At 42.2% G+C, this 14,154-nt stretch overlaps 1 protein-coding gene across 1 annotated transcript; it reads right to left on the bottom strand.

Annotated features, from left to right (window-relative positions):
• Window positions 1-8,905: 8,905 nt before the first annotated feature.
• Window positions 8,906-11,756, bottom strand: LOC109315998 (transposon Tf2-1 polyprotein). Its single transcript, XM_019543961.1, is given in 7 exon segments — window positions 8,906-9,828; window positions 9,831-10,109; window positions 10,112-10,465; window positions 10,468-10,699; window positions 10,702-10,991; window positions 11,223-11,336; window positions 11,442-11,756. Coding segments are annotated over 7 exon segments (2,370 nt in total). The 5' UTR covers window positions 11,620-11,756.
• Window positions 11,757-14,154: the final 2,398 nt, after the last annotated feature.

Raw genomic sequence — 14,154 nt, 5'->3', positions numbered from 1 at the left:
TTCTTGGGGGAAAAGAAAGGGTAAGCGGGGCAAAGCCGAGGAGCAGGCGGCACTAGGACGGCGCGCCCGGACCAGTGCCGCCGGCCCTCCAGCACACCCAGGGACGCTGCTGTGCGCCACGAGCCTGTTGCTGTTCCGGATCGTGGGCGAAAGCCCCGCGAGGAGAGCAGGGCCGCCGTGACGAGGACACATCACTGACCGCTCGGGACAGCTGGACTGGGGCGAAGGGCAGAGGTTCAAGGCGCTCGCCGAGCCGCGCTGGGCCCCCCTGGCCCTCCAGCGAGTCCGAGGACGTGGTGGGCGCTGCTCCGGGGGCCGCAGGCAGAGGGCGAAGTGGTCTGACCCGCTCAATGGCAATTCTTAAATTCATATCATTGTGTTGATTCCCGTCCCGAACAGCATTACACTGATTTTTAAACAGAGATTATAGGGTGGGAGGGGGGTTCTCATCCATCCTCCCTGGCATAACCAGTGGACTAACTTTTCTGAGGAAGGTGATCAGGATTTGTTTTAAGCTGTATCCAGCCAAACTCTAAAACCGTGGAGGCAGCTCTTCTAGGCCAGCCTCTTGGAAAGTTTGGTGTAATGTATGTTGTAAGCACTCTGCTTTTGTCTATAGATTGCAATGTGTCCCGTCCTCCTCGTTTGTTGGCATACTAATGATTTAAAATAAACCGGCGCCCTCTATTAATGTTTCATTTTTTTCAGGCTCTGTACAGCATGCACTTGCAAAATTAACAGTTTACAGGCAGACCCAAACTTCAATATATTTATTTCATTAATGAATCTGGTGACAATTCTATATAATCCCGATCTATATTTTTTTCTCATCTTCCTTCATTGGATCTATCTGTTGATTTAAAAAAGAAATATATATATATTTTTTTACCAACATCACTTTGATTCATACAGCTGCAGTGGCCTCTGGTGACCAATGTGGAAACTGCTGATCATATTGTGGGAGAACCCAGCATCCAGACCCTCCAGATTAAAACCTGCACTATGTGATACAAACCACAAGATGAGCACAACAACCCACACAAATCTGGCATATCTGTTATGCATTATGCCTTCACTGATAAAGAATGGTTTTTAACTATAGCATCTGTTCTTCTGATTACTTTCTTACAGAGAGAAATCATCTAAAAACTTTGAAAACTTCAGCACATGTTGTAGATTATGTAAGCAACAGAACAACTTTCAGGAAAATCTGTTCCTGTCAGTTTATTGTGTCCTCTTTACGGCATGGGTTAGAATAACTCCACAAAGAATTCAATTCTCACAGCTGTTATCAACACTGGGAATGTATTATTCAAAGAGGTTGAGGGGGGACCTGGATTATTGCCAACATTTCTGGCAGGGAGAAAAAGCTTTCACATTTTAGCCGTGGAAGACATTTACATGATTCACACAGCTTTACCCAGCCAGTTTTTTTCTGGGAGTTTGGAGGTATGCTTATATTTTCAGCTTCTCAAATGAAACTAGACAGTTTTTCAAGAACAAAAGAAAAGAAATACATTCAAACATTTATTCACAGCCTTCTCACCATTCAGACAACTTGCATTTACGTTGGGGTTTTTTTCTATTAAAGCATAAACAAAAGCCATAGTGTCACCCCACATTTTGAACCTTATTTCTGAATTTTCTTGCTGCAGTGGGTTAAAATCCAGAACTTTAAAATATAGTATGTCTTTGTTGTTGAATAATTTGCTGATCCGGTTTTCTTAGCATGGAAGTCAGAAGTTTGGTTTAAGTCTTTTTATTAGCTTAACTACATCCACAAAAAAGAACATGTTTAACATTAAAATTAATGCTCAGGGGTCTTAGAAAGTAAAGAATTTGTACAAAACTAGATAATTACTACAATATCCCAGACTCTACTTCTGTTTGCATGAGTGGCCTGCTCTTTCCTCATAGCCTCATGCTGAGCAGTTCCTGTTTCATTTGATATGTTCCACTGTATCCTCATTTATTATTTAACTTCCATTATTGTTCTCCAAATCCTCTCATATTTTATCTTGCATGTTGGATAATCTTACTGAGATAAAATACATTTCAAATACTGTAACAAAAGCACACACAAATCACATATTCTCAGAAGTATGGATAATTGGCTTAGAAATAGCTGTTGTGGATGTAACAAACTAACAGTATATTTTGTTTTTCAGAATTGCAATTCCTTAAATGTTCTGTTAAAAAACCAAGTAGATTTATCTCTAGAAACATTGTTGCTAATTCTGAAAAGCACTTAAGGATCAATATCAAGCCAATAATTATACTTCTGTCTGAAATATTTCTATCTACTCTTATTTCAGGTAACACTTAAATGACTAAAACATTAGAGCCATTTTTTTTTTCTCTATTGAGAAGTGCCATACTATTGGGTCAGACCATTTAGCCCAGTATTCTAAGGCTGGTTGCAAAGAGGATGGAGCTCAGCTGTTCTCAGTGGTGGCAGATGACAGAACAAGGAGCAACCGTCTCAAATTGCAACAAAGGAAGTTTAGCTTTCTCACTATGAGGATAGTAAAGCACTGGAACTGGTTACCCAAAGAGGTGGTGGAATCTCCACCTTTGGAGGTTTTTAAGATCTGTCTAGACAAAGTTTTGGGTGTAATGATCTAGTGTGAGCAGGGAGTTGGACTAGCTGACCTCCTGAGATCCCTTCCAACCCTAATTTTGGAAGTGGCAAGTATGAGATGCTTTACAGGAAGATTACATGAATGGGGCATGCCTAGAGCGATCCTTTATGTAGGACAGTACCTCACTGATAGTTCCATTTAATAGCTCCCAAATATTCGATTACATTTTTTTTTTATGCTATGCATTTTGGATAGCAGTTTACATTGTTTCTCTTGTACAAGCATCAGTTTCACAAAGTATTTCAGCAGAAGCATAATTTAAAACTTGTGCATGCCTCATTCATAGGCTAAAAGTTATGGACATGTGTGCTTTGCTGAACTCTCTGAATTCCTACCATCCATTGTGGGACTTCGTACAGTAAATGCGGATGCTAGGGGGAACATGGTGAGGTTAAGTTTGTCAGTTTTCTTGATGCCTATATTGACTTTTTTACATAAAAGTCAGAAGAGAAGAGGAGGAAAGATTATGGCAAAACACAAACATTAGCAAGGAAATTCAGGGGCAGGTTAGTAACCAAAAGAATATTTTATCTAATTGTTATTGACTAGATTTCAACCAAAGATGCCTCTTCAGTGGTAAGATCAGTTACTCAATATGAGCTGATCCTGAAAGCCTGGTGTGCTATAATTTATCCTTATTCCTACAAGTAGCAATGCGAATTTCCAGAAGATGTCTGACTTCAGTATAATAAGTGAGTGAGGATTGGCAGGATCCTTTTTTCTTGGTAGTAGCAGTAATTATCAAACATGTTCTCTCCACAGTTTTAAAAGTTTTCTGTTTCAGCTTGTCTAGGCATGAAACCTTTCAAGCGTATCTCCAAAATAGATTCAAAATTAATATTAGTTATATAAAAGCACAAAGCAGTGCTCCAAGCTAGATCTATTCAGTGCTCAGTTATCCTCATTTTTTATTCAAACTTTGAGGCTGCTTTTTCAAACATTACATTTATCAATCTGGAGAGGGAACCTCAAAGCAGCACAAACTGAAATATATTTTCTTAATTTAATTTCTAGTGTAAGATCTCTATCCTGTACAAAAACCAGAGATGACTTTGCTTTCTATTAAATCTGAGAATTTAGTCATGATATTTGGAGATGGATAATTTGGTATAAAATTGCTCTTTGAGATAGAAGATATTCTTTACTTAAAAGAAGACTGAGAGTATTGTCAGTGTCTGTTAATAATGAACTTTGATCAAAAATAAATTTGAAAACTGAAGTGACGTGAAAGACAGTTATTTCTGATGGTTCAACAAGAACAATAACTTTGTTAACAATTACTTTCAGAAATCATTGTTGCAGGACTTTTCAAAGATCATTGTACCATAAATAGACGATATACGTAAAGAATGCTTTCAAAGCTGTGGCTCTGTCTCCTAATTTTATGTTGTTTTATTTATATTTTGGGTGTAAAGGGAGGAGTTATTCCAGGGTCTAGGCATATGTCCAACAATTAAAATATAAAATTAATAAAGATATGCATACATGTAATGAGTGTGTGTACAGCTCTTATTTATATTTATGCATAATATATATTCATATAATTTTATTAATATATAATTCACAACATATACTGGTGATTGTCCCCACAGCGAGATTTTTTTTGCCATAGCATCATGATAAAGCTATAATAATAATAATAATAATAAAGGTATGACAACTGATAATGGACTAGTCTCTACCAATACTATCATTTTCTACCCACCACTCTTCCCTCAGTTTAAGACACCTGTGTGCTACCCTGCTATTCCCCCAAGCAATGACATCCCTATGCTACTGTTCTTTTTAAGTGCTAATAACTGATGACAGTGGATGAACCGGACGGACAGGATATTATATGCGGAATCAACAACAAAGAGTGTTTTGGCTGTGATCCATAAGTGATGCATAAGATTTCTGTGATTAAGATGAACTTACAGGTCATGGGTGACCAAACTTTGTAACACTTATAACAGCAAAGTAAAATCTTGTCATAGCTGAGAACCATGCAGGACACACAGTTTTCTGGACATACGTGCCCAAGAGTCACTGATCTGCAAAAAGTGCCCCTGCTTACCTAATTTGTCATTTAATGACTTCTTAGAATAAATAATAAATGAAAATAAGGAAATAAACATAGGAAACAATAAACAGAAAAATCTGTTTTTATTTGCCAACTCTTTTTTCTTTAAAGTACTGGGCCATGTCCAGGCATGCAGGCTTGTGCAATTTATAGTGCTGCAAACCTCTTTGCATTGCCACATACCGCACTCCTGGAATGTTAAAACATGCCCCGCACTGCAAATTTGCAGCATGGGGGCAAAATTTGCAGCATGGGGGCAAAATTGCTACCAGGATTCCCTGGTAACAAAAAAAAGGCTGAGAAAAAAGTGGCACAGCGCACATTACAGTCATGTGTGCAGGAACAAACAGAGGCTTGGTCCTACCAGCCAGAGTATCTCTACTATTTCATTTGTGCCCCACCTGCTCCAGCATGTCTGGAGCCGGGAGGAGTTAGGCAAGGGCAGTTTGCCTGAAGCAGGACAATGGGTAGTACAGAGAGAAATTGCAAGTTTCATTGGTTCTGGCTAAAGCAGTCTATAGCCATGACCAAATACCAGTGCACGGCTGCAGACAGCTTAAAAAATGGCCAGTCAGGGGGAAATCTGATTCCTCGTTGCATGAGGGGTCAGATGAAGATGTTTCAAAACAGAACTTCTTCTATAACTTCTGTCTGTGCTGCCTGCCAGCCTGGAGCTGTTTCCAGGGTGGGAGAGGGGGAAAGGGAGCAGAGAGAATTCAGTCTGGGAGTTTTTCAACCCCTGCTAGAGGGCAGGGGGGGTGGATTGGAGCCCCACCTTGCCAAGGTGGGGGGCATGCTCCAATTCACTTACCCCACCATGACTGACTGGTGCCTCCCAAGACCGGGGGAGCACCATTTGTAGGTGGCAAATTCAGCACTGAGCAGTGAGTGGGGACCAGTGATGGGGGGTAGTGAGTGGGGACCATCTGCAGGTGCCAGCGATGGTGTCGAGGGGGTGGGGGGGAGGTGGCTAGTGTCAATTGCCCGCAGAAGCTGGCAGCGGTGGCAGCTGATCTCGGGGGGGGGCACCCTGAATGTGTCCCGCCCCCACCACACTCTATGCATTGCCTATGCGGAGAAGCTATAGAGAGTCCAAAGGAGAGCCACACACATGATCAGAGGACAAGAGAATAGGCCTTATAAAGACAGGCTGAGAGCCATGGGGCTCTTCAGCCTGGAAAAGCACAGGCTCAGGGATGACCTGGTGGCAGCCTATAAGTACATCAGGGATGTGCATCAGGATCTGGGGGAATGCCTGTTCACCAGAGTGCCCCAAGGGATGACAAGGTCCAACAGTCACAAAGTCCTCCAAGACTGTTTTAGGCTGGACATATGGAAAAACTTCTTTACTGTCGGAATCCTCAAGGCCTGGACTAAATTCCCTCTAGACGTGGTGCAAGCACCTACTCTGGACTCCATTAAGAAGTGTTTGGATGCTTATCTTGCTAGGATCCTTTGACCTTAACTGAATTCCTGCCCTTGGGACAAGGGGGCTGGACTCGATCTTTTGAGGTCCCTTCCAGCCCTAATGTCTATGAAATCTATGAAATCTATGCACTCCACCCTCCAGTGTTGAATGGGGAACCCCTAGAACAAGCTCCCTCTGCTGCCTTTCCCCCCTCCCATTCTGAAACAGGGGCAGGCTGGGAGAGAGGAGGGGCCCTTCCTAGGGGAAACTGACTGCAGGCTTGGAGCCAGCAGCAAGATTCCCCTGCCCCATGGAACCAACAGTGAACTTCTGTTTGTTCCAGGGGATCATTGTAACTCAGAACACTTCTATTTGTTCCACTACAAGTGCATGCCCCTGCACATCTGGGCATGGCCCTGGGAGCCAGATGTATCTCATATGCTGTGGCTTGGCCACTGCTGGCATAGACTGACTAGATGGGAGCCCAAAAATTTGACTTCAGCTTCATTATTGGTAATTTGCTACCACTGTCTAAAAAGTAGAAAAGCCAAAGTGTGCCTAATCAATTTCTAACTTAGATGTGTTTCAGATTAGGGACCTAGCAACAGGAGCACCCAGTTCAAACTCACCTTACTAACTCTACTGTGAGGTCATGAACCAGGCTTTTATACAATCATGTTATTAACTAGTAAGAGGTGTAATAAAAGGTTGCTGCGTTGACAGGTCCCATTCAAATGTGAGTTTGTTTTACTCCTCCCAGTGCAGTAAAGCTTGAATGAACAGAAATAATTATTTTTATTCATGCTGTTCAGCTGTGTTTATTTAAGAATGGGAAAACTAGTTCAGACTTCGTAAGAAGCAAACTGAAACTTCACTTATATCAAGAACCAGACTCAGGTTTGGAAATAGTTCATAAAAAATCCTTCCTCCTCCACCTTCTCCTCCTCCTCTATCTGCAATAAAAGATTCCCCAGCATCAGCACCCTTATTTGCCAGGATTTTCTTTGAGCCTTCTGGGATGCAGAATATGTTAGGTTATGAAGTAACCTATGCTGCTATTATACTTCTGAAGTACATTTATCTTATCCAATTACATTGCTGCAGCTTTTAAAATCCAGTGTCAGGATGAAAGCTATTTGTTGTTGTAACTTATTTCCTAAACTTCCCACTACACATTTACAATGTATCCTCAAGTATTCTCCTCCAACCATCACTAAATTTACCTGTGAATTTTCCACACTCTCAACATGCAGGCCATGTTTTTTTACTCTCTTATATCAGCCAAGAATTCAACAGGTTAAAACATGCAAATAGATAAATAAAAGACAACCATTAGGCTCAGACACTATCCAGTGGCCAAGAGAAACTAAGATCTCAACAATGCTCAGCATTAATTTGATGGGAAAGTGAAGTTCTTTGTTGCAGATGCCAATATGTTTAATCCTTCAAGTGACTCTTGATGAAATAAGATACCAAAGCAAAATATTAATAACAGTTAAACTAAACCCATATTTCATGTACAAACCTGTGTGCATGTCATTTTATTTTATGGTCAGAGCAATTCTAGACAATACACATTTGACTGAAAAACACTCTTTTGGAAATTGCTACTTACGATTTTTGGAAACAATTGTTTCAAAGCAATAGTGCCCAGTTCTGAAAGATTCTCTTATACTTTTCCCTCTGGGAAATCTATGATATCGCCAAATTCTGCCCCACTCCTTGCAAATGACCAAGTGAAATGGCTTTGCACAAGGCATCCAAGAGAGGTTACTAAAAGGCATACTCTCTATGCCAGTCCAATGAAATACAGACATAGGAGCGTTGCTATAAGCTCCTGATCTTTATTTCTTGGCTTCAGTCAGATGATTAGAGGCCTGAGGGATTAATTAGTGAGAAAAAAGCCCTAGAGATAAATATGTCTAACTTGGTGAAGAGACGATTTCAAGTCAGGAGTGAGACAGCAGTCTATGAACACTGGAAGACTTAATCACTCTGGATTAATTCAGATGGTGCAACAGAGAATAAATAGAAACAGTAGGATGAAATTTAAGGACAAGAACATGACTGTGGAATATTGGGACTACTTTAATGATATGTGGCTCTCCTAGACTGTTAAGTTGTCTCCAATGGGAGTGGTAGAAAGCCCTGTTGTGGGATACAGAGTCGTCTCACAGGCTAGGAACAGAAATTACACATAAACTGGTTTAAATGATCAGAAACTGGTTTAAACTTGTAACAGAACAGATATTCAGTACACATAAGCATGGGCAGTTTGAAAATAGTTTGAGATAAACCTGGTTGAATGTAGGATGAGACTTAACTGATTTGGGACAAACCTGTTTATGCAATGTCTGTCCCAGACCCCTTGCTGGTTTAAGTTAAATCAGATTCCCCCAAATCCTGGTATACCCTCTGGCCTGGGCAGGGCTCTCTGCTCCACAGGGCTGATGATAAGTTGTGAGTTCAGCAGCAACACTCTGGACACCCCTGGGTTGAACTAACAGTTATTTATTATTATAATTCTCTGGAATCATATCCAGGGTGGATCTTAACAACTGTCCTCAGTATATGTAAGCAGAACTTATACTCGCTCTGCCTCTGACTTGACCCCATCCAGTAATGTGAAGGGAGAAGAACTAAGAATGCCCCTGACTCCTCATGCAGAGAACAGGGAGTCCCAGTGCTGCAAAACTGGCACAAGCAACTGAACCTTGCAGTGCTGACCATGAGGGCTTTGGCCTCAAAGGGACAGTGCAAGGACAACACAATAAGACACAACACCCCTTCCCTCTAGACAGAATAGTCAGCCAACCATTTGGGAGGACTCTGCTTCCCCTGTGGTCTTCCCATAGAACTGGACTCAGTGAGGGGTTCAGCAGATGACGGCCCTGTCAGCCTTTCTGGAGACTCAACAGCGACCCTTCCTTCTGACGGTGATGGCGAAGGGTTTGCATTGGTGGAAACAGGCAGGCACTTCCCCAATGAATCCACACCTAGCAGTGGTGGATTGGTGCTTGCAGATTGCTCAGGTGTAGGGTTATCAGTAAGAGAATGCCCACGCAGCTTGTCCACATGACGTCTCCAAATTTGCCCATCATCAGTCTGGACTGTATATGATACGAGTCCTGTGGTGCTTACAATTTTAGATTGAACCCACTGTAGGCCTGTCCCGTAGTTCTGAGCAAACACAGTCTCTTGTGGAATGAAAAGACGTAAGGTACCAGATACCAATGTGGGGTCCAACTCCTTTTCTTTCCTAAACTGAAAGTCTCTTATAAGGTCTGGATTAACATGGTCAAGGTATGTCTTGAGACGATGAGCCATGAGAAGCTTTGATGGGCTGGACCCTGTTGTAGGCTAAGGAATTACATGTTGAGCAAACAGAAATCTGGCCAGTCTGGTAGGCTAGTCTCCTACAACAGTCCTTTTCAATGCATCTTTTGTATTCTGCGCCATTCACTCAGCTTGCCCATTAGCCTGTGGCCTGTGAGGTGCTATGGTAACAGTTTGAATGAGGTTGTGGCTGGCAAAATCTTGGAAATCTGTTGAGGTGAATGCACTGCCATTATCAGAAACTATAGTGTCGGGCACCCCATGGATTGCAAACAGCTGACAGAGAGTTGTTATACTGGCAGGTGATGTAAGACTTGAGACAGTAAACACTTCAAGACATTCTGAGTATGAGTCAACAACAATTAAGAAGTTCTTACTTGAAAAGGGCCAGCAAAACCAATGTGGATGCGTGACCAGCATTCCTTTGTCATTTCCCAAGGGAATACTGGTGCCTTTGGTGGATTTTGATGGGTTGTTTGACAGATGCTGCACTCCCTCACAACTCTTTCTATGTCATTGTCCATACCTGGCCACCATACTTAACTAACCAGCACTTTCATCCTCACAATGCCTGGGTGTGCTGCATGCAGTGTTGTCAGTATGATTTGGCATCCTGCTTCTGGAATTATGACATGATTTCCTCACAAGAGGGAACCCATCACGTCAGCTCATGCTGATGTTATTAAAATGGCCTGAATTCCTCAGCCAATTTGTCTGCAGGCCAGCCCCTCCAAACCCAGGTGAGGACATGGGCAAGGATAGGGTCTTTTGCAGTCATCCTTGCTATCTGATCAGCCTGAAGAGGGGCTTCTGGCACGGATTCCAGCATGAGGATTTCTGCTAGTGGAGGAGTAGCACAGTCAGGTGTCCGTAGTGGTAAGCAGCACAATGCATCAGGATTTGCAATCATTTCCTCAGGTTTCTACATGAGTGTATAGTCATATGTGTTTAGCACGATGCTCCAGCACTGCATATGGGAAGACAAAGTAGGAGGAGTTGGTTTGTCTATAGTAAAATTTCAAGAAGGGGTTTGTGGTCCATTCAGATTTCGAATTTGCAGCCATAAACGTAATTGTGATTTTTTAAAACTCCTGCAATGTTTGCCAATGCTTCTTTATCAATCTGTGCATAGTTCCTCTCAGTTGAAGTCATTGTTCTTGAGTAAAAAGCAATGGGTGCATCCATGCCATCAGGCAATGTGTGACTGAGGACAGCCCCAACACCAAACGGTGAGGCATCACAAGTAATGGACAGAGTGGCTTCTGCTCATCATAGTGAACAAGGACAGAGTCCGATGTCAGCAACTTCTTGATGCCCTGGAAGGCTTTCTTGTGCTGGCAAGTCCTTTTCTACTGAGCTCCTTTATCCAGTAAGCGATGAAGGGGCTCTGCTATGGTGGCTTTGCCTTTATAGAAGATGTGATAAAAATTGAGAAGTCCTAAGAATACTTGAAAATTCTGTCTGCAAATCAGCATAGGAGCATCACATATCGCTTTTATCTTGTCTTCAACTGAGTGAATGCCCGAAGCATCAATTTGATATCCCAGAAAGTTGATACTGGAAACTCCCAGTTGACATTTCTCTTTTTTTATTCTGGTACCTGCTTTATCAAAACTCTGTAAAACTTCTCTGAGTCTCTAAGTGAGTTTCTCTCTAGACAGCCCCATTATCGACACATCATCAAAGTATGGAACAACCCTAGGAATTCCTGCTAGCTTTTTCTCCATGAACTGCCGGAAAATTCCTGGTGCCACAGAAATTCCAAACTAGAGGTGCTTAACACAGAAAGCTGCCCGGTGTGTAATTATCGTTTGGGTCTCAACAGCCTTGTCATCCACTATCAATTGCTGATAGACTTGAGCAAGGTCAAGTTTGACAAAAACCTTCCCTCCTACAAGAACAGACAACAACTGGTTAATGGCAGACGCTGAGTGCAGGTCCTACTTAAGTGCTTTATTAACAGTGCACTTGTAATCCCCACAGATGCGAACACTGCTGTTAGGTTTTAAAACAGGAACAATTGGTGTGGCCCAGCTTGTATGTACGATTGGCTCAAGGATCCCTTGTGCAATAAACCAATTTAATTCTGCATCAATTTTTGGGCACAGTGCAAAAGGTACATTCCAAGCCTCCATAAAGATAGGGGCTATCGCAGGATCCATTTGGAACATCACAGGTGAACCAAAGTAAATTCCTAATTCCTTGGAGAATACCTGGGGAAACTCCCTTGCAAGCCTTTCCAGACTTTCTGTGCAGAGACTGTGTATGCCTTGAATACTGATTCCCAATGGTGAGAATCAATTTCTCCACAGAACACTTCCAGGAAACCTTAGTGATTGTGACAGCTGAAAATTGTGTCTAAGGTGCTGTGAAAATTAAACCAAGTATGAAAATTAAACGCTGTGAAAATTAAACCAGGTGTTTGTCTGTCCTTTGTTCAGATATTAAGCTATATGTTGTTGTTAAGAGCCTAATTAAACTCAAAGATTAGTGAGGCCTTGTATGTAGTGAGGCCTTGTATGTAAGGCCTAGTAAATTTAACAAAGCCTTGTAGAAGTAGTAGGCCCTGTGGTGTAGTAAAAATGAACCTTATCAGAAGAATGCAAGTCTTGTACTGCTATTGGTCAGTCCTAAGAATAATTATAATGGAAGAATCTAGATGGCTGTAAGTTATCAGCATAGCTCAAAAGTTATCAGTTGGCTAGCACATCCAGAAATCATTTAGAAGGGAGATGCAGCTCTGTGAAAGAAGCTACTGATTTGGAGTTAGCTGTGGGCCTGTAGATTTCAAGGAGCCCAAGGACTGAATACCAGTGTCCTTCTTGGTACCGCTGACAGGGGACACCTGACTTTGCTGAGCTTTGCAAAAGAGAAATTTGTCATACATCAGACATCAAAGGGGACTGCCAATAAGTTGCTGACTCAAATTATTAGTGTCTGTCATTGTAGCGTTATTATTTACATGTAGTTGTGTGGTTAAGTCAATAAACCTTTCTTACCTTTCTATCCCCAGCCACACTCTCAATCTCAAACCCTCTGCTGGCAGCTAAAACAGTGATAATGAGAGGTAGACACTGTCTAACAGATCTGTACTGGACATCTACACTGCAGCTACCCAAAGTTTCCACAATCTTTCCATTGTAGTCATGCAGGCGACACTCAGGTTTCAATAACTTGTGCTGAAACAACTGGAAGAATGTGTTTTCATGTATAAGGGATACTCTTGAACCCCAGTCCTTTTCCATTTTGCACTTCTTTCCATTTATTACTACAGTTGCAATCACCTCAGAACCTTGAGTATAAACCACCAACATTTTGAATCAAATATAGTTTTTGTACCTCAATTCTGGGAGGACTCTAGTCTGTGAGTGGTTTAGGAGTGAATACATTTGCCACAGTCTTTTTGTCTCCTGGAACTGCCCTTCAAGCAGCAAACCCTCTCTGTGTGGCCCTTCTCCTCACAGGCATGACATTCCACGTTCCTAAACCTGCACTCCTTTTGTCCATGTTGGCCACCACAACTCAAACATATCTGTGGACTAATTGGCTTACGTGGTGCTGTTGGTGAGGGTATAATCTGCTAAATTGGCTGGTGATAATCTGATTCTTGATCTTTTTGGAGTAAGCAGACATTGCTGGAGAATGCCTGGTGAATTTCTCTCATGTTGTGGGATGCTGCTTCAGCTGCCAAGGCTTTTTCTTGTGTAGTAGCCAAGGTCAAATTTAGTTCAGAGAGCAGGTGATATTGGATTTCTTCATCTTGAACCCTATAGACAAAATGGTTGTGAAGCAGGCCATCCAGGAGATCACTGACCTCACAAAGTTCCACAAGGCAATGGAGCTCAGCCAGGTAATCTGCTATGCCTTCATTGGCCTTTTGGTCCCGTTTAAAAAAATGAAATCTCTGCAGGGTAACAGACTGCCTTGGGCAAAAATATGCCTTTAGCAAGGCAATTCAGCATAATATTTAGTATTTGGTAAGGCAGGTGCTGTGAGGAAATGAACATGGCAAATGTTTTGTCACCACAGACTGTCAGGAGGATCACGTGCATCTGTTCTGGGTTTTCCACTTTGTTGGCTTCCAGGTAATAGGATAGCCTTTCCACATAAGAGTCTGAAGAAGCCAGCTGGCTCACATCAAATTCTTCTATCCGACCCAATATAGCCATTTTAACTAACATCAGCTGTAATAGAGAGAAAAGAAGAAGAAGGAAAAAAAACCTTCCCTTTGATCACAAAACACAGCCTGGTCTCAGAATGTTGTCCCACAATCTAGGGGTGTCTTTTCAGCAAAGGATCCTATCCTCATTACCAGATGATAAGTTGTGAGTTCAGCAACAACACTCTGGACGCTCCTGGGTTGAACTAACAGTTATTTATTATTATAATTCTCTGGAATCATATCCAGGGTGGATCTTGACAGTTCCCCTCAGTATAGGTATGTATTAACTTATACTTGCCCTGCCTCTGACTTGACCCGTGTAGTCCTGTGGAGGGAGAGGAACTAAGAATGCCCCTGACTCCTCATGGCAGAGAACAGGGAGTCCCCGTGCTGCAAAACTGACACAAGCAACTGAACCCTGCAGTGCTGAACATGAGGGCTTTGGCCTCAAAGGGACAGTGCAAGGAAAACACAATAAGACACAACAGCTGGCTCCTCCCCTCTGGTCCCTGGCTAGAGCTCCAGCAGAGACTTGCAGGCATGG

Source organism: Crocodylus porosus, unplaced genomic scaffold, assembly GCF_001723895.1.
Source record: "Crocodylus porosus isolate Cpor-Errol unplaced genomic scaffold, CroPor_comp1, whole genome shotgun sequence".
Classification (NCBI taxonomy): domain Eukaryota; kingdom Metazoa; phylum Chordata; order Crocodylia; family Crocodylidae; genus Crocodylus; species Crocodylus porosus.
Note: the sequence above shows the minus strand (reverse complement) of the source record. Positions and strands in the feature narration are given on the sequence as shown.